Genomic DNA, 20,446 nt, shown 5'->3' with positions numbered 1-20,446 from the left:
AGCTCACGACACTGAAGATAAGTTACGTGGAAGAGATCGACGACCACAGCCATTCCAAGCAAACGGTAATTATGGATCTAAACAATTCAATTTCAATTTCAGAAGGTTTAATCCAGGTCGTTTCTCATCACCATCTTTCCGCAAGAATTGGCCTAAACCACCTGCATTACCATCCACTGTCAATCCAAATCCTAAGCCTATTCCACAAGCAAATCCAAATATACCCAGACTCCCAGCCATTGCAAATAATGTGACCAAAGCCAAGCCCATTGTATGCTACAAGTGTCACCAGCCAGGGCATCTCGCAACAAATTGTCATTCAAAGAAGCCATCAGCACATATCAACTACCTTGGAGCTATGGACGAAGACGAGCATGAGGATATGCCGGATTTCACTGAAGAAGAAGATGATCCTACTACTACTTCCGACACTTTACCAGGTATGCCTACCTCACATTCATTGTTGACTATGAAATGTATGGTGCATGGAAAAGAAAGAACTATATTGCATGATGACGGTAGTACGCATGACTTTATTTCAGCAAAATTGGTAAAGGAATTGAAACTGCATACAGTACCTACGCACTATCGCATAAAAGCTGCATTTTTAGGCACTAGGTACAATGGCACACAAGAAGTTCAAGATTTAGAAATTCAAATTGGTCCATACATTGAAAGAAGAAATTTCTTAGTTGTCCCATTACAGTCTAGCGACATTATTCTAGGAATGCCATGGAGACACCAACATAATCCCAATATAGATTATTCCACACACACAATGAATATTAATTTTCAAGGAAAATCTATAACATCATTTGGTATGCATGCATCTCATATCTTTCCACTGCTTTCGCATACTCAAGCAAAACGTGCACTACGTAAGAATACTAAATCATATCTCATTTGGGTGAATGAATTGCACGCAAAAGAAACTCATATGCACCCTAGGCATAAGGAATTTCTTGCATATTTTAAGGACTGTTTTGCAGAAGATCTACCACCAGGTTTACCTCCATCACGTCCAGAAGACCATAAGATTGACCTAATACCTGGCACACAACCACCTTGCAAAGCCCCATATAGGCACAATCAAATAGAGCAAAAAGAAATCCAGAGTCAAGTAGAAGAATTACTAAATAGAGGTTTAATTCGACCTAGCAGTTCCCCATTCGGTGCACCTGTGCTCCTAGTCAAGAAAAAGAATAATACTTATCGAATGTGTATTGACTACCGAGCATTAAACAAGATCACTGTAAAGAATAGATATCCTATACCTAGAGTTGATGACCTTATGGACAAACTGCAAGGATCTTCTATATTTAGTAAAATTGACCTTAAGTCTGGATATCATCAGGTGAGGTTAGATAGATCCGACATATTTAAGACTGCATTCAGGACACAGTTTGGCCATTACGAATTCTTAGTTATGCCATTTGGATTAACTAATGCACCTGCCACTTTCAGTAGAATGATGAATCGTATTTTTCTAAAATATCAATATTGTGTGATTGTTTTCTTTGATGATATTTTAGTGTTCAGTCAAAATGAAAAAGAGCATTATGAACATTTATCATTAGTTTTTCAATTACTGAAAGAAAATCAATTGTTTGCAAATCCTGACAAGAGTGAATTCTTTAAGACAGAAATAGAATATCTAGGTCATATTGTATCAAAAGAAGGAATAAAAGTTGATCCTAAGAAAATTGATGCAATATTGCATTGGCCTATTCCTAAAAATGTACATGAATTACGCTCATTCCTTGGTCTTGCTAGTTTCTATAGGAAGTTTGTACGTAATTTCTCATTACTTGCTTTACCATTGACCAAACTTCTTAAGAAAGGCATTGTTTACCAATGGACTGAAAACCAGCAGAAATCCTTTGATTTACTCAAACGTGCATTGACCAATGCCCCTGTTCTACAATTGCCTGACTTTAACAGACCATTCTTTTTAGTTGTGACCGATGCTAGCGGATCAGGAATAGGAGCCGTGCTAATGCAAGACAACCATCCAATAGCATATTCTAGTTCTAAGCTGAAACCCTCTGAGCTCAAATATTCCACTTATGACAAGGAACTCTTAGCAGTTGTACAAGCATTAAAACAATGGAAGCATTATTTAATGGGTTCAGAATTCATGATAAAGACCGACCAGCAAAGCATTAGACATCTACTTAGCCAACCCCAAATTTCTGACCGTCATATCAAATGGGCTTCATTCATTCAAAGTTTCCATCCTATCATTCAATACCAACCTGGAAAAGAAAATGTAGTTGCTGATGCATTAAGTAGAAGACCTGCAATTCATAACATTTCTATCATATCTTTTGATTCTTTGATTGCTATGAAAGACACATATCACCAGGATATTACTTTTCATTCTGATTGGCAAAAATTAGTTCAAAATAATTTCATTCCTGTTGATTCATTATCATATAATGATGGATTCATGTTCTTTGAAAAGAGACTGTGTGTTACTATTCCATTCCGATCTTTTGTTTTGAATGAAATTCATTGTCCCCCATATCAAGGTCATAGAGGTATCATCTCTACATTACGCATGTTAACTGAAGATTTTTATTGGCCGCATATGGATGCAGATGTATCTAATTTTGTCTCTGAATGTCTGATTTGTCAAAGAATAAAGAGACATCATGGTAAACAGTATGGATTATTAATGCCTTTATCTATTCCATCTAAACCTTGGGAACATATATCTATGGATTTCATTACTGGTTTACCAAATACTAAATCTAACCATGACATGATTTGGACAATTGTAGATAGATTTAGTAAGCAAGCATATTTCATTGCATGTAAGAAAACTTTAACAGCATCACAAGCAGCACAGTTATTTTTGAAAACTGTTTTTACTAACCATGGATTGCCGAAAGTGATTATTTCAGATAGAGATTCTAGATTTTGTAATAATTTTTGGATTACACTGTTTGCAAATCTAGGCACAAAGATTGATTTCTCATCTGCATTTCATCCAGAAACAAATGGACAAACAGAAGCCACAAATAGCACCATTCTAGATCTTTTACGTGCATACACTATCTCTAAACCTCAGACATGGGATACTCATTTACATTTATTACAGTTTGCATATAACAATACACCGCACACATCTACAAAGAAAGCACCTTTTGAAGTTATTTATGGATATAGATTATCTACACCTGTTGCCTCTTTGTCTAATAAAATACAAAGTGCCGATGATATTGCTGTTATGCATAATACTATTTTTGATGAGGTCAAGGATATGATTGCTAAAGCCCAACAATCATATACCAAACAAGCCAACAAGAAAAGACAAGCCATGAATTTCAAAGTTGATGATTATGTTTGGCTTAGAATAGAAAAGCGTAGACTGCAAAGTGTAGATAGACATCCAGTTGTCAAATTAGCTCCTAGATTCTACGAACCATTTAGAATCATTTATAAGATTAATGACAATGCATTCAAGTTAGAACTGCCATCCCATTGGAAAATTCATAATACGTTTCATATTAGTTTATTGAGACCATTTAGAGGACAATTACCTATCCACCCTGTCTATGAAAACCCACCTTTACTAGAAGAAGAGACTGAAATACTTGAACCAGAAGCCATTATAGACACTGACTACATGACCACTAGAACTGGCCGAAGGTATTCTAGATATCTAGTGAAATTTAAGAACCATCCTGTAGAGGAAGCACAATGGATGCACGCTAGAGACCTAAATGCTTTCCCCACTCTGTTAGTTCCACATTGAGCTAATAGCAATTGAGGTCAATTGCTATCCCACCCCGGGGGTATGATGCCAGGAGGCATATTCCACGGTGGATTCCGTGAGGTTTTACGGTGGATTCCGTAAACTTAGATGACCGGGGCTCATACGCAAAGAGGATTCTTTGTGCGAGAAGTTGATGGGGACGCCTGTCCTTTTCGGGCGTTTCATTAATTTAGTGTGTACATGGGTGATTCCATAGCGGGTGATTCCGCAAAATGCATATTAAATTAATAAACGTTTATGAGTTTAGAGTGCGCACTCGTAATAAATTAAGGTTAGGATTTATTTCTAACCAGTTGATTTATTTATGTAGCTGAAGACTGCTAGGTATTCACTTTTGTCGGTTTAATTGTGTTATTTTACTAACGATTGTGAATGCTTCAGTTGATGTGTAGAGATAGCAGCAGTGGCGGAGGAAAGCATTGGAGTCTAGCGGGTTTTCGACTATATTTTGATAGGCGCCACGCCTATATTTTGTTATGTCTATAGAGACATCGATTATTTATTTTGTATGCGCTTATGCGCCTGGATATGTTATTTCTATTTGGACATTGAGATTGGGCGTGCCAGACTCTATGGGCACCGTCCATTAGCTTTATTTTCCTATTTTTGGTAGAAAGCAAACTCAAAAGCTAAAAGCTTGTCATATTTTTGTAATTGGGCTATTTTTGAGCATAAAGATTGGAAATATACATTAAATACATGCTTTGTGAAGCGCTCACACAAGGCATGGGGGAGATTGAACCCAATTTGTCTTTTGCCTCATGTCGTGCTTGCTTTTACATGGGTTTTTGTGCTAAAAAGTAGAGTACTTTGTTCTTGGGGACCTTCCGGGATTCACCACGTGAGCTATCTGCGACCGATCTGCGCACCAAAGGTAGCTTCCTCTATTTGATTTTGTATCATCAAAAAGTTTATACTTTCCATGTACTTCTGTGATAAGAGTTTCAGAGATATAAAGAGTATGTATAAGCATCGACTTGATAGAGTTTTGTTTGATGCAATGCCTTAACCACAATGAGTTGTAACCTGAGGGTATCACTACAATGTATCTCTTGATTTGTCATAATACACAGGGACTCTTACTTGGTTTCAATTGCATTTCAACTTCTGTCTTCCTTAGTCTCTTTATCCCCTGTAGATTATGGCACAAAACCCCCTGACATATTTGATGAACCCAAGCAAAAAGCCACGTCAAGACGATAAAGATGGGAGAACCTTCATGATCTACATAAATGCTAGAATCTACTAATGATGTGAAGCATCTTTTGTAGGCCTTTAATATGTATATGCAACAACAATAACAACAACACCAGTAAGAATTGTAGTAGCAATAGTTGCCACATCAACAACACATACTGCAACAAATGTAATTGCATGTTAATGCACAATATGAAAATGCAACAACTAAAGCTATGGAAGTTGTGGCAAGTGAGATGAAATTATTTGATGATCGAAATGTTTCTAGTTATTTAAAATTGTATGAGGCACAAATGGATTTCTTTGGGGATCCTTCTTGTATGACAAGTCAATGTTTTGTCCCAGCTTGTGACTTTTGCATTGAAGATACATAGAAATGAGATCTATGTGCAGGATGCTAAATGAAAAGCATTCAAGAAAGCAATGAAAGAAGAGTATTTTTTGAAAGACCTAGGGTTAGATACCTGAAGGACATTCAAAGAATGGGTTTTAATAAAGGATTGGTTGCGTCTGAATTATTGCAAAACTTTGAGGAGAAATTCAGCCATTTGAATGTTGCAAAGTAGGCTGCTTTGCAATCCAAAAGAGTTGAATTATCTTTGCAGGTTGCGAATCCACCATTGTCGATGGAATTAGGGGGACCTTCTTGAAGAAAAAACTAAGCCAATGGGTCTTAAAACAAAATGGCAAGATGCCAAGGGATCTTGTGTCTATGTTGATTAAGAGGTAGATGTGAAAAACCAGGTTGTTGAATGGGCTGAGCTTCTATCTAGGCCATAGCCTCCTATAGTATGTGCTCTTGTGTTAAGAAAAGACGATGCCATTGATAAACTAGTGAAGAATATGGAGGAATTGTAGATTAAATTGGCTAACTAGGAAGATTCATATAGTGTGATAGCCCTAAACACGAGCATAGAGATTGTGCTAGACCAAGGTCCTAGATAGATTAAAGAAGATACACAAAAGAATGAGAAGAATCAGGATGCTAGACCAAAGAAACAACCGAGTTACAAGCTTACTTTAGATATTGAGTTTGCAATAGATCTTAAAAAGGTGTTGGAAGAAAGGATCTTGAATAGCAAGGTTGAATTTAGCGTAGGAGAGATTTTGGAAATCGTAAAGAGAGAGTTTCATGTGGAAATGATAGATATCATAAAAAAAAGAAACAGGTGATTCAAACTGCAAAAGGGCTTGTTATGTAGGGTATCACGATTGAGGTGAGTGATGATAATGAAGTTCTTATGGAAAATGCTATAGAGTGTTCAAAGATTGTGAAGAGTGTACAGCCAGTACACTATGTAGAGGATGATGCATATATAATGATTCCTCTCATCCATTTTTCGAGAAGTCATTGGGCACGAGCAACCATTGAGATGGTGGTTAAGATTGGAGAGACCATGTGTTTCTTTGCTAGATTACAACTCGAAGATAAAATTCATAGTTCACAGTTTGTATGAGAGCAGAAAGTGGCCCGTAGATGTAGAGCATGGATGGTGGATAAGAGTCACCAATAACACTGCAAGAGAGTTATATTTAGCATGTTTGAATATGAGGTGTCCATATAGGGGATGTTCAAGATTAGTATCATTTTTTTGTGTAGGATTCATGTTCTTATGATATCATTTTGGGTCATCCCATTATTACCAAAGCACGGATGGAAACGAAGGTTATAGATGATGGATCTGCATATGCATGGGTCAAAGCAAAGATGGCAAAAGGGTTATGCAGTTTATGATTGTCTATGTGAATCACCCAAGAAACATAGATGCATTGCAAGATTTCCCTCTACATACAAAAGAGTTAGATTTTCACTAGATACCACTCTGCTACAGAGCTGATGGTGGTATAGCAAGGGAAAAGCTCTTGCCTCCTCGCAACGATGTTTTTTCTTCAAGATTTATTGGCCTTTTAACTTAGAGTTATGTTTGTTTTAACAGAGTTGTAGAGATGTCTGGAGTTGCCAAGCAATATGTATGCAAAAAAGAAAAAGAGTTTAGAAGAGCAAGTTTATTGCAGGATGACAAGTGCTTTGATGGGATGTATGATGGGTTGATTCTTGCATATACTATTATAAAGATTGAAGATATGCTAAAAACAGAGGTACAAAGTGGTTCCAGTTTTGTGCAAGTTCATTCCCTTTACATGTATCATGAGGTTGCTAATTTTATGCGCCAAAGAGGGTTGGATGCTAATTTTTTAAAGCAAAAAGAGTCATTAGATGATGTATTTCAACAAAACTGAGAAGAGGTTGATTTATTTCAACCAACAGAGTTGCAAGGGGCTAAGTTATTTCAACCAAAGAGTTTGATATTGATTCATTTTAGCATAAAAAGTTTGGGGATGTTTGGATGTAGTCCAAAGAGAAGAGGGTTGATTTATTTTAGCCATAATGGTGATGAACAAATTAAGAGGGCTACTAAACAACCAGATTTGAGAAATCCAGAAAATATTAGTCACAAGTTTTCAGTAGAGACATTGATAGAGTTAAAAACAGGAATGGGGAGTTCTTATTTCCTTTAGAGGAGAGACAATACTTTGAGAAGATGTTAGAGGGTCATGGCAAAGCATTTGCATTCTATCCACATGAGATTGGGTGAGTGAATCTAGAGATTATAGCATTGATGGTGATTCTCACTATTTCCCATATACCTTGGAATCTTCACCCTATTCCAGTGCCTAGAGCTCATCCATCAACATTGATTGAACTATTGAATGAAAGGATTAGGATGGGCACACTTGAGCTGTCTTCTACACTTTATTCAAATCAATGGTTCATAGTGCCTAAAAAGAATGGGTCTCTTAGGTTTATTCCAACATTTGAAGCCAATGATGAATAGAGTAACTTTCAGGAAGATAGGTGCAGGGCCAGTTGTGGACAAGTTTGGTGAGACATTTGTAGGGTGAGCTATCTATTCTCTTGGTGATCTTTATTCAGGTTATGATCAGTTTTAGATTGCCTTAGAGAGTAGGGATCCAACTACCATGAAAACTCTATTGGGCCTTTTCAGGATGTGTACTTTGCCACAGGGAGCTACAGATTCTGTAGCACATATGATGAATGACATAAACAAGTTCTATGAGATTATATCCCTCAGCTTACAATGCCATTCCTTGATGATGTGCCTATAAAGGGATGTGCAAAAGAAGAGAAGAATGAGACACTAGATGAACATGGCTATAGATACTTCATTACAGATCATATTGTGGATTGTGAGATGATCTTATCTAGGCTGGAAGAGGTGAACTTAACTTTATCAAGGTAGAAATCAAGTTTTGGGGTGAATGAAGATATGTGTGGATACTATGCCAAAACTCCTTCTCCTGAAAAAGTAGATGCCATTGAGAAGATTGCAAAGTTTTGTTCTTCACTATTAGAGGTGAGGAGGTTCCTTGGGGCATGTGTCTTCTATATGATCTACATTCTGCATTTTTCACATATTGCAAATGTGTTGTATCAATTGCTTCAAAAGGGGAAAAGTTTCTTTTGAGATGAAAAGCATGCTAGAGCTATGAGGAAGTTGAAGAGGTTATTGTGGTTTTCTCCGACCCTCAAGAAGCAAACTATATATGTAGGAGGCCTATTGTGATTATAGTGGACACTAGTCCTCGTAGAGACTTGTGCACTTACTTGGAGTGTTTTGCCTTAGTAGGAGGATATGTCCAGGGAGGAGCTCTTAGCTCTTCACATTCAATGGCTTGAAAGAAGACCACATGATGTACAAAAAGCAATGTAGAGGCTTAAGGAATCTAGATTGTAGAATAAGGACATGTTTGATAGCAAAAATAGGCTATGAAGGCCTAGAGTAGTGGAAGTGGGTAACTCGGTATTGGTCTATGATAGCAACCTAGAAATTTAACACAACTGTATTCGAAAGATGGTGAAGAGATTGTATGGGCCTTATGTGGTGAAGCAAGTCTATAACAATGCTACTTATGTGCTTACAAAGCTTGATGGGATATTCTTGAGGATACCCATTGCAAGTAAGAGGATTAAAGTGTTCAAAAGAAGAGATAAGGAGGCATATATAGTGCAGAACTTAGGAGATGAAGAAGATAATGGTAGAGATGATGAAGAAGAGGAAGTGGATGACATGGTGGATGAAGTAGAAGAACGGAATGCATAAGAAGAGGAGTTTAAGCTGATTGTGGAGCTTGGAGAAGATGAGGATGGGTAGCTATGGCCCATCTAAAGGATGTGTAGGTTTAGAGGGGTGGATGTCATGATGCCATGCATTCACTTGCAAAACATTGGAGGATGACTGCAAGACAGGGTTTCAGTGCTACCATAGTCAACAACATTTGCAATGTATGTGAATTTTCCCTCTATGTTTTACTTTCTATATGACAAAAAATATTAAAAAGGTGCCAAGAGGTCCTTCTATGTATGATGAGGAGCTAATACACAACCAAGTCATAGACTAGAGCTATGAATGTGAATCGAGATTACAACAAGTGATTGTTGGAATAATAGTGTGAACCAGCCTTAGTGCAAGTGAACTCGAACCAATTTAGGTGTGAAAAGGGATTGATGAATGTGGTTCTATTAAGCTAGGGTAATACTTAATTGGAATGTTGTTTGGAAATAGAGAGCTGGAACTCTTGAGTTGACATCAAGGTAGCTTCCTCTATTTGATTTTGTATCATCAAAGAGTTTGAACTTTCCATGTACTACAATGGTAAGGGTTTCAGAGATATAAAGAGTATGCATAAGCATCAACCTAAGATAGCTTTGTTTGATGTAATGCCTTGAACACAACGAGTTGTAACTAGAGGATATCACTACAATGTATCTCTTGATTTGCCATAATACACAGGGACTCTTACTTGCTGTCAATCACATTTCAACTTTTGTCTTCCTTAGTCTTTTTATCCTCTATGGATTGTGGCTTGTCACAAAACCCCACGACACTGCTCCACTTATGAAGTTGGTGTTCCTACACAAAAATGACATCTAAATTGCTTTTGTAAATCCACAACTAGAAGAGTTTCCTCTTGGCTAGCATGAACTTAAGCCCTTTGGCATTAGGGGAGGCCGATTTGAGCAAGCATGTCTGCGAGACCACCTGCATGTCTAGTTCCAGCCTAGGCTGAAAGTCCTCTTGTGTGTCTAGGGACTTATCACCCATCGATGCATAACTTCCTTCCTACTCATCAACTTGTAGTGGAGTGGTAGCTTTGGAGTCGAGGTTGGCATCGTCTCGTTTCCATATAAGGAGCGCACCAGTTGGTTTGCTTATTGCATTGCCTTCTTCAAACATGTCTTCCATCTCTTCATCCTCATTCTTTTGGGTGGCCTTGCTCAACATGCTCTCAACAAGGCCCTAGGTTGTCTTTCACATGCAAACTTAGCCCACATCCTTATGTATTGCCTCTTAACTAATAGTTAAGTGTAGCTAGTGGGCTTGATGAGATTAGTAGGTATTCCTTAGAAGTTAAGTACAAGGAAGAAGAGGATGCTTGGAACCTTGTAGCTAAATTGCATGACCTCATAGACCTAGTGGATCACTTAAATATGCACACACTCCCCTATGCCTGCAAGTCACTAAGTAGCAAAGGCCTAGATAGATGGTATGCATCAAGCTGTGGAGAATGGCTCCTAGCAATCATATTGTTGCATACCGATAGTTCTTGCTTCATGTCAAATCACCTTCCAGTCACACTGGAACTAAGGGTGGTCTCTCTTAATAGAATTGTAGGAGAACACAAATGGCTAAGCATCAACACCTGACACTTCAAACAACTCATGTTCAATTACATGATGGTGCGCAGTGCTTGAAAACTAGCAAAGAATATTGATAACCACAATCCAAATCCTTGGGGTTACTTCACGAATACTCTACAACATATGTTAACCTTTTGTAGGGATCTTGGCTTGTAATGTGTCCACCTGTTATCTTCAAGACACGTCTTAGCAGTTCATCGGAAAGGATATCTAGAAAGCTCCGCCCGGCACTCCCATGGAATGTTACGAGGTTTGCGATCTAGGACTTTCCGCGTCTGCCCATAGTAGAAGTATTCTGGCCGTTCCCACTTAAGGACCCGACTTGAATTAGGGTTTTTCTTATTGGTCATTTCCTAACGGCAACTAGCGTCGGACCCAAGCGAACTACTTTACGTAGAAACGCCAGGTCCGAAGTGGATTCACGTTGTACTTGGTTCAAGGAGAGTGGGAAACGAGAGGGATGCAAAGCTCAACCTCTCTGCCATAAGGCATAGTCCCATTCCGTTCCCCTAAAACAACGTAAATCGGGATCAATGATAACTCTGGGTCAACGCTTTTGTTGTTCGTGTTCTTTGACGATCTTCTGGCTGTTCATCGTGATTTGAGAAAAGTTCCCGGCTAACCGGGACCACCCATCCATAGGACGGACCTATGGCCACATCCACTGCACTTTCCTCGGGTTGTTTTTATTATCTAATTACCTAACACGTTTAGTTGAACATGTAACAATCAGCTTCTTTAATTAGCCCGTTAGACACTGGTTCTTTCACGTAATCATATCACTTGACATAGAAAAACAATGTCAAACAAGTTTCTTATTAACAGGTTATCATATTTATCTTTGAAATACAAAAAGTCTAGCCCGTAGGCTTATCCACAATCCGCCTGAAGGCTATCCAGCAATCCACAGGGATCACTAATCCAGGTTTCCACCCATAGACTAGTATGCGGGCCTCGGGATCCAATCCCGAGTCACGTTAGCCTCTTGTGCAGGGCCCGGAAGGCGAGGGATTTACGGCCAGAGCCCCCTGGCACCCAAGCGTCCTCCTGCTCCAAGTAGCGCTCAATGGAGAGACCTCTCGCGGCGGGTTCGGTCCACCTTCCTGGCACGATTAACAACCCCATTGGTTAGGGTCAGGCAGGTAGTCGGGGGTAACTGAAGCTGCCTCTCCCTTCAGGCCTTCAACCTGAAGTATTAGACATCCATTTATCTTTTAATTCATTGATCAAATAAAACCAAACAGTGCTCTTAAATCTGTAACAAGCACAAACATTTCCATTGGTCGTTTATTGTTGGCAAACTGCTAAGGAATGAATCCTTCCTTTCGAATGCGTCCAGCACTCGATCCGGGATGACTTGCGACTTGGCAAGATCCCCTATATCCCGGGTTAGGCGTACCCTGCCAACCCGACTTGGTCAAACCTTAAGTTCATAGATTATTTCAGTTTATCGGCTGGTCTTTTGCTTCCAAACAATTATCTTTACTCAAGAAAGATACTATATTAGGATGATTATTCATCCTCTTGCAAGATAACTTGCGCAAGGACCTACCAACCTCATTGTGAGAATTGGCCATTCCCTTGTGATCCAATCACAAGATCATACGACTCCGCACTTGTTGCACAAGTGTCGCATCGAACTATGAGACTATTCTACTCATCGAATGGAGTCACGAAACAATCTGTTCCTGATTATATTAGGCTGACGTTGACAGTCCTAGGGTTCCAAGTTCCATCTCGTAAGATTCTTAGGGACAAACCCTAGATCACTTCCCAAATATGTTTCACTGTCCCTACATTCGGTGAATGTGGGCAAGTATTTAGGGTATAGGAGTTTCAGTTTTAGCAATACGTACAATTAGGTCACGTATTAATTTCCTAGTGAATTTCTTGGAATTTAACTCATGCTAAACGAGTACTCTGCGGTTTAGGTGTTTTAGGTTTATGCCAATTTGTTTAACTCTAGAAGATAATTACGTTATCATTTCCACATGACTCGTTGTCTACGCGTAAATTGATTTTTAACCCTAACTTATCGATTTAAGGTCAGGCATAGGTTAGGTTAATTCCAACTAATCTTCCTATAACTTGCAAACAAAATTCATGCTAAACAAGCAACCTTTTGCTAATAATTTATGCAGTTGACAAACGATAATTGCCTAGAGTTATGCATCGTAAGAATCATTTCATGCCTTGCACTTTCCTAAGGATTCCTAGCACTTCCCATGATGATTCATTGCAAAGAAGATATGGCTTAATAATGCGATATGCAGTTTATACTTCCATGTTTAAACGAGGTACACTATTTTAATTCCATTCTATAGCAATGGACATTAATCTAATTTTAATTCATTGCAATGCATAAAGCTATTTGCTAGAAATGCATTTATGCTCCCTTTATTTTGCTTGTTTTATTGAAAATATTAATGACTAAATTCCTCCGTCGTAAGCTAATTTTTCTAAAGCATTTAAGACGAAAAATGCATCCTATTTCCAACAATTATCATTTGCACGATTGAATTATAACAATACCAAATAAAAACTAGAAAGGAAAACCTAGACTTGGGGTGAGATGTCCACGTGGATGCTAGGAGACGACCCTCCTGCGGCTGCGCCCTAGGCTTTCTTAGGAGGCATCGCGAATGTAGCTTTTCCGTCGTGGATGCAGCTTTACAACTCCTTTTTGAAATTCCACCGTGGCTCCCTTTGCAATAACTTGCTCCGTCCGTCAGAAGCAGTTTTAGAAGGCTTCCTCCTTGAAGTAGGGATTTCGAAAAAGGGGGTGTTTCAAAATCTTTCGCGGATAAGACCCATTAAAGCCATGGGAAAGGCTTAATGGCCTTATGAAGATTCACACGAACAGGGAATAAAAGGTGTAAAAACCCTTACGAGGGCTTTTGTATGGGGAAGGAAAAGTGTCAAAAGACCCTTAACACCCTATCTTCTTTTTGTAAGGGGGTAAACAAAAGGTATAAAAAGGGCCTAAGGGAGCACTTAGGGGAAATTCGAGGGGGTCGGATGAAGGCTTAAGGTAAAATCTTTTGGGGGAAAAAGGGCCTTATAGAGCTTCAAGGGGAAAATTTCGGGGGGGGGGGGAAAGAGCCTTAAAGACCACTTAAGGCCTCTCACGGGATTTTTGGGTAAAATCCTTTCTTGGGGGGAAAAGGGCCTTTATAAAGTCCTAAGGGAGAAATTCCAAGGGGGGGAAAAGAGACCCTAAGGGAGCCCTTAGGGAGGAATTTTTAAAGGGGAAAAAAAAGTAGCCTTTAAAGGCTATAGGAAAGGGGCCTAAGGGCCCTTAGGGGAAAAATTGGAGGGAGGGGGGGTAACCCCAAAGCCCACAAGAAGGGGGGCTTAGGAAGCCCCCCTTGGAAGCTTCTAAGGCTTCCAGAAGCTTACGGCCACATGGAGGGGGTTTGGAGGCCGTCAGATGGCGGAGAAGCTCAGGCGATTGAGCGCGGCAGATGGGAGACAGCGCCCTCCTGGCAACGACTTGCATCGCCTCCTCTCCACTCCTCCTCTCCCTCTCACAGTGGTGGCAGCGCGTCGATGTCCTCTCTCTTCCTCACAGCACTCACAAGGTCTCGGCTCCTTCGTCCTTCTCTCCCAAGGCTACCATAGCCATTAGTAGCCATGATTTATATAGGGGGAGGGAATAGGATCCTCCCTCCCCCACGCGTCGATGGGCATGCCCCATTGCCTAGGCAAGTTTGAGCAAGGAGCTTGCCTCACTTGCTATTCCCCTCTTCCTCCAGCTCGACAGTCGGCTGGAGGAGAGGGGAAATAATTTTAAAAATTTTGCTTAATCAAAAGAATTATCCAATTCCATTATCCTCTATTGAGGCAATTCACGCGTGCCTTTGGGATATTACATGGCTCTACAACCTGGAAAGGGAGGATCTCTCAACTGGGTATGCAAAGTGCAAACAAACCTTGTCAATGAAGAGCTCTAGCTTCTAACCAAATGCCATACAGTCAGATAGGTAGCCCTCACAAGGGAGCTCGAAAAAATAATTTTCATATTTAATAAAAGATTGTTCTCATATATTGATTGCACCTCCCCTACCTTTATAAAAGAGCTACACATGCAAAGGCTTAAGGAGAGCCCCATAGCGATTCAAGCCAATGATGGTATCTGGATCACAAACCAAACATAATTTGGAATGCTTTGCACTAAGTTTTATACTAACTTTTACAATGATGAACTACAAGAATCAAATGATCAAGCAACCAATATACTCCTTGACATTGTCCTCAAGGGCCATCTCATGGAGGAGGAGAATGCCCGCCTCCCAAATCACCTAGCCATGATGGGGTGATGATTGAATTCGTCAAGCACAGTTGGAATGCCATTGGAAGCAACATCCAAACCCTGATCAACAAATACAGGCTAAAAAGAGAACTTCCTTGGTTTAAAATCATAATCACTCTCATACCAAAGCAGTAGTGCTCTTGTCTCAACTACTGGAAACCTATCTCTCTCCTATGCACAATCTACTAGCTCTATCTAATAGGTTGATGCCCCTATTTTGCAAAACGCATCAACAAGCACCAATACGGGTTCATCAAGAATCAAAATCTTGTAGATAATGTATTGAATGTGATCCTAGCCAATCAAATGGGGTCAAGCCTCTAAGCAAGAAGTGGTCTTCATGTAGCTGGACATCAAAAAGCCTTTTGATAGGGTCTCATGGGTCTACATCTAGAAGGTGCTCAACAAAATGGGCTTTCACAACAAGATATCTAACCTTCCCCTATTGCTACAAACCCAAATCTCTCTACATGGAGCACTTCTAGAACCATTTACCATAGCTAGGGGTGTGAGACAAGGTTGACCCCTCAACCCCTTTGTATTTGCTACTGCCACTCATCCCCTCTTCTACCTTATGGAGAAGATAGCTGAAAAGGGAGAGCTCAATGGAATCAACTATAGAGGTAAGCAACTAATTGGGCAAGGTTTTGTAGACAATCTCCTTATGTCCCTATTGGCAAAGAAGGAGAACATGGAGCAAGCACTCCGACTACTAGAAATATACAACCAAGTTGCAGGCTTCAATATCAATCTCAAGAAATCCTCTCTCATCAATGTCATTGAAGCCCACATGACCAACATGGGATGGAAAGACAACATAATAAATAAAAGGGTAGGGTAATCTTCAAGTACATTGGCATCCCCATCAGGGTAGACACAATAAAATCACTTTAACCCTCTTGGATCCTCAAGAAAATCAGGGCCAAGGCCAATTGCTAGAAGCTTACAAGTTGATCACTTCATGTGAAACTCAAAATTCTAAACTTGTTCCTCAACCCCATGCTCTCATTCTACCTTTCCTTTGTCAAATGGGGATCAAAGAAGGAGAAACAATGGAAAGCCATCGTAGGCAACTTCCTATAGGGCAAGGTGGGCAGTACTAGATACATGGCTCCCATCCCAATGTGCATGCACTCAAGCTCCCCAAGGGCCAAGGAGGGTTAGGTCTACTTGACCCCACTGTAGAGAGCACTGCCCCCAGAGCCAAGCTCCTAAAACGATGATGGCCTCAAGACAATCCCTAAGCTTGTATGTTAGTGGACCCACTCTCCATCTTTAACCAAAAATTCTACAACTTGTGGGCAATGAAGGGGCTAGAGATCACCTATTTGCATGCAATCAACAAAATTAAAGTGCCAAGGATACTGGGCTGAATCCTTAAGGATTGGGCATTTATCTTGAGCAAGGCAAAGGGCAAGCTCCCTCCTAAATGGATAGGGCTGAATAGGAATGTCTTTTGTTCTGAAAACTTTGATCCTTCACAAGCTATCCATCTTGGCAAACAAGGAATGCATTTGGCAAAGGCCAACTACTACCTCTTCAAGTACTAGGTAAGATCCAATGATGGTAGCTCTCAGAAAAGTCCTGAACCTTGACCACCAAACACCTCCAAGGCACTTTAGCTATCATGGCTCTAGATAGCACAAAAATGCACAAGATTAAACAACTCTCTAGCAAGTGGGAGAGCAACGATAACTTTATATCTTGAAGACAAAGAGATCATGGCTGCTCTTAGCTCCAAGTATATCAAAAGGGCTATGTTGAATGTCACATTCAATCTGGCTTGGATCAACAAGGGCTAAGAAACAGACCTGGTTGAAGATTCTCTATTGAGTCACCTTGACAAGAACAAGTGCCTATCCCTCCCACTCAAGGACAAAGCTTTCCTATGGAAGATCATGGCGGGAGCGTTGCTCTATGGTCTTAAACTGAAAAAAAGAGGCATGATGGATGGTTTGTGTAGTTGTTGGCAAGAAGAATCCCTCAGGAAAGTCATGAACCTTGACCACCAAACACCTCCAAGGCACTTAAGCTATCATGGCTTTGGATGGCACAAAAAGGTGCAATACTAAACAACTCTTTGTGGCAGGTGGGAGAGCAACAATAATCTTATATCTTGAAGACAAAGAGATCATGACTGCTCTTAGCTCCAAGTATATCAAAAGGGCATGCTGAATGTTACATTCGATCTGGCTTGGATCAACAAGGGCTAGGAAACTGACCTTGGTGAAGATCTCTACTGAGTCATTTTGACAAGAACTAGTCCCTATCCCTCCCACTCAAGGACAAAGTTTTCCTATGGAAGATCATGGCGGGAGCATTGCTCTATGGTCTTAAACTGAAAAAAAGAGGCATGATGGGGATGGCTTGTGTAGTTGTGGGTAGGAAGAATCCCTTAGGAAAGTCACGAACCTTGACTACCAAACACCTCCAAGGCAGTTAAGCTACCATGGCTCTGGATAACACAAAAATGCGCAAGATTAAACAACTCTTTGGCAAGTGGGAGAGCAATGATAACCTTATATCTTGAAGACAAAGAGATCATGACTGCTCTTAGCTGCAAGTATGTAAAAAGGGCCATGTTGAATGTTACATTCGATCTGGCTTGGATCAGCAAGGGCTAGGAAATCGACCTTGGTGAAGATTCTCTACTCAGTCATTTTAACAAGAACTAGTCCCTATCCCTTCCACTCAAGGGGATAGAGTTTTTTTATGGAAGATCATGGCAGGAGCATTGTTCTATGGTCTTAAATTGAAAAAGGAGGCATGACGGATGGCTTGTGTAGTTGTGGCCAAGAAGAATCCCTCAAGCACATCTTTTAGGATGGATGCTCTACAAGCCTTACCTAGTCTCAAGCTCATCTGAATTTCACTGTGATAGGAAGCCACTCTCAACGCATAGAGATTTGGATTTTTGGCACCATTGGTAGCATGAATAAGCAAAAGTTACTAGGATTTTATTGTAATTAGGCTTCTAACCCTTAGAACAATCTAGGAGAATAGAAATGCAAGACTCTTCAAAGGTGAAAATGTAGAGCTTGCGTGGAGGGAAATAGCCCTTAAAGCATGATGGTTTTTGAAAATGCAATGTAATCTTGGCAATAATCTGGGAAATTTAGCAAATAAAGCCAAATATTTGGTCCACATCGTGTAACCCCAAACAGCATTGTAACTTGGGATATTTAAAAATTCAACTGTCTTTTTGCAACTAAGAACCTGTGTCATGCTTTCAGATAGTTTTAAAAATGCACCACATGCATGCGAAGCATGCTGTTTGTTTTATTTAATTTTTTGTATGAGCAAAGGGAAGCAACCCCTCGGCTCACAAAAACCCAAAGCTTGCGAGCTTCACAATGACACCGACCGCGTGAAACACAATGAACAGGCCTGCTGGCCAGCTAAAAATGTTCGTGTAATTAGCATCATTTGTCACTGCAAATGACAAATTGGAATAATGATCCTTTCTAGAAGTTTCTCGGCGTGCTGAAGGAGTCCAATACCTCACGCGCGTCAAGGCCTCCGTGTAAAATTCTTCAAGCCGAGGCCCAAGGGGCCCGCTCCTTTTGACTTGGCGGTGCGCGCTTGCTTCTGTCTGTCTTCTCAGACTGTGGAAAAGAAGAGGTGCAACCTGGGAATTTTTTTGCAGTTGTGGTATCGTGAGCAGGAAGGATATCGAACTAGTGGAGCTTGGGCGAAGATTAAGGAAGGATGGGCACCTTCGTAGGGCATGTCGCCCCCGGTGCAGGGTTTTGCCTGATAGGGCTGTGGCATCTGTTCAACACCCTTCGGAATTATCACGCGCATGCGCCATGGGAATTCGAGAGCAGGCCCTGGTTCCCTGCAGATTATTTTATCAAAGGGCCGGTCAAGCTCGTCAGGTACACAGAGCTGTACCTGATCATCCTGGGCTCCTCCCTGTCCATCGCGGGCGAGCTCCATTTCGGCCTGCACGGCCGCCATGCGCTTGATGCGGACTGGTCCATTCCCTTCATGAATCTGAACAACTTCGAGCATGCCACCATATCGGCGTTCTTCCTGCTATTCGCGGCGGGGGCATGGCTCGCGGACGAGGTACTGGCGGCGGCGGCCCCATACGGCATGGTGCACATGCTGGGCGCCCTGGCCCTGAGCCAGGAGCTGCTCATCTTCCACCTGCACTCGGCTGACCACATGGGCCTGGAGGGCCGCTACCACTGGCTCCTGCAGATCATCATCGTGGTCGGGATCGCGGCCACCCTGGTTGAGATCGCGCTTCCGCACAGCCTCCTCCCACCGCTCGTCCGCTCCATGTCCCTCCTCTTCCAGGGCGTCTGGTTCATCCAGATGGGATTTGTAGTCTTCACGCCCACCTTCGCACCAAAGGGCTGTGCCTTCCGTGACTATATGGTCACCTGCGACGACGGTGGCGCCTCACTGGCTCGAGCCAAGGCCCTGGCAAGCCTGCAGTTCTCATGGTGGCTTGCAGGAGTGCTGGTGTTCACCATCCTCCTTTACATCTGCTTGATGGCTGTGTATGGGAAGTCCCACAAGTATCAGGCGCTCGATCAATACATGATCGAAAGAGGGAAAAGTACAGAACAGAAGAGTCTCAATATTAGTATCAATCACGATCACACCAAGTCCTGCGATGGCTCACATTGCTCGACTGATGAGCTCCCTTCGTCAAGCTTTCGAGTAGGACGATGAACCTCACTCACACCAAGGACCTTATGACCGCCTGCTTCTTGCAGGTTGTAGATATCTACCCTCTATGTAAATTCATCTTTTTGTTAGCATTGCTTTTCAGGGCACATGTTTATACGGTGCGGTGATAAGGTGATGCAAGTACCAAAAAGTTTACCCATTGTTAACTTCATGTAAGTGGTTCACTTAGGCTTGAAATATGTAGATATCTTTCTCTTTTTTGAAAAGGAAGAGTTATGTTAGAAAATTAAAGAAAAAAGCTTCTCTCTCTCTCTCTCTCTTTCAATAGTGCACCTTGAATTCTAACATAACTTGACACAAAATAAAACAGCACTAGACCATCTCCTAACCTTGTATACTCACACTTTAAACACAATTGCCCTAATCAAATTCCATATCAAATAGACGAATTTCACAATGAATACCAGCATGGCCCCCCCCCCCCCCCCCCCCCCCCCCCGGGCCTTTCCATCATGAATCCACTCTAAAGATTTTGGGTTGAGGTATAGTGCTTAAGGCATGTGGAATAGGTTCTTTATGAGGATAGTGGGGTGTGAGTGCTTGGGCAACCTGGCATCTGCTCCCTTCTCGATGGCACCTAGTGCCAATGAGCAACCATTTTCTTGTCCTCGATACCGTGAGGTTCACAAAGGAGCCAAGGTAGGTGGGCCATATGTCCTTCATGTGAGTTGAGAGGCTCCTTGGGGGTTTCATGACATGGAATGCCCATAGGGTGTCTTGCTGTGCTAGA

At 41.1% G+C, this 20,446-nt stretch overlaps 1 protein-coding gene across 1 annotated transcript; it reads left to right on the top strand.

The window, feature by feature from the left end:
- The first annotated feature begins 18,570 nt into the window (after positions 1 to 18,570).
- On the top strand, positions 18,571 to 19,893 carry LOC148009547 (uncharacterized). The gene has a single exon (XM_087673343.1). It carries the CDS (start codon positions 18,721 to 18,723, stop codon positions 19,696 to 19,698), a length of 978 nt encoding a protein of 325 aa, XP_087529469.1. The 5' UTR covers positions 18,571 to 18,720; the 3' UTR covers positions 19,699 to 19,893.
- The last annotated feature ends 553 nt before the right edge of the window (positions 19,894 to 20,446 follow it).

Source organism: Lygodium microphyllum, chromosome 30, assembly GCF_053477565.2.
Source record: "Lygodium microphyllum isolate KBCC chromosome 30, Lygodium_microphyllum_v1.1.10, whole genome shotgun sequence".
Lineage (NCBI taxonomy): Eukaryota > Viridiplantae > Streptophyta > Polypodiopsida > Schizaeales > Lygodiaceae > Lygodium > Lygodium microphyllum.
This window is presented reverse-complemented; position numbering and strand designations above follow the sequence as displayed.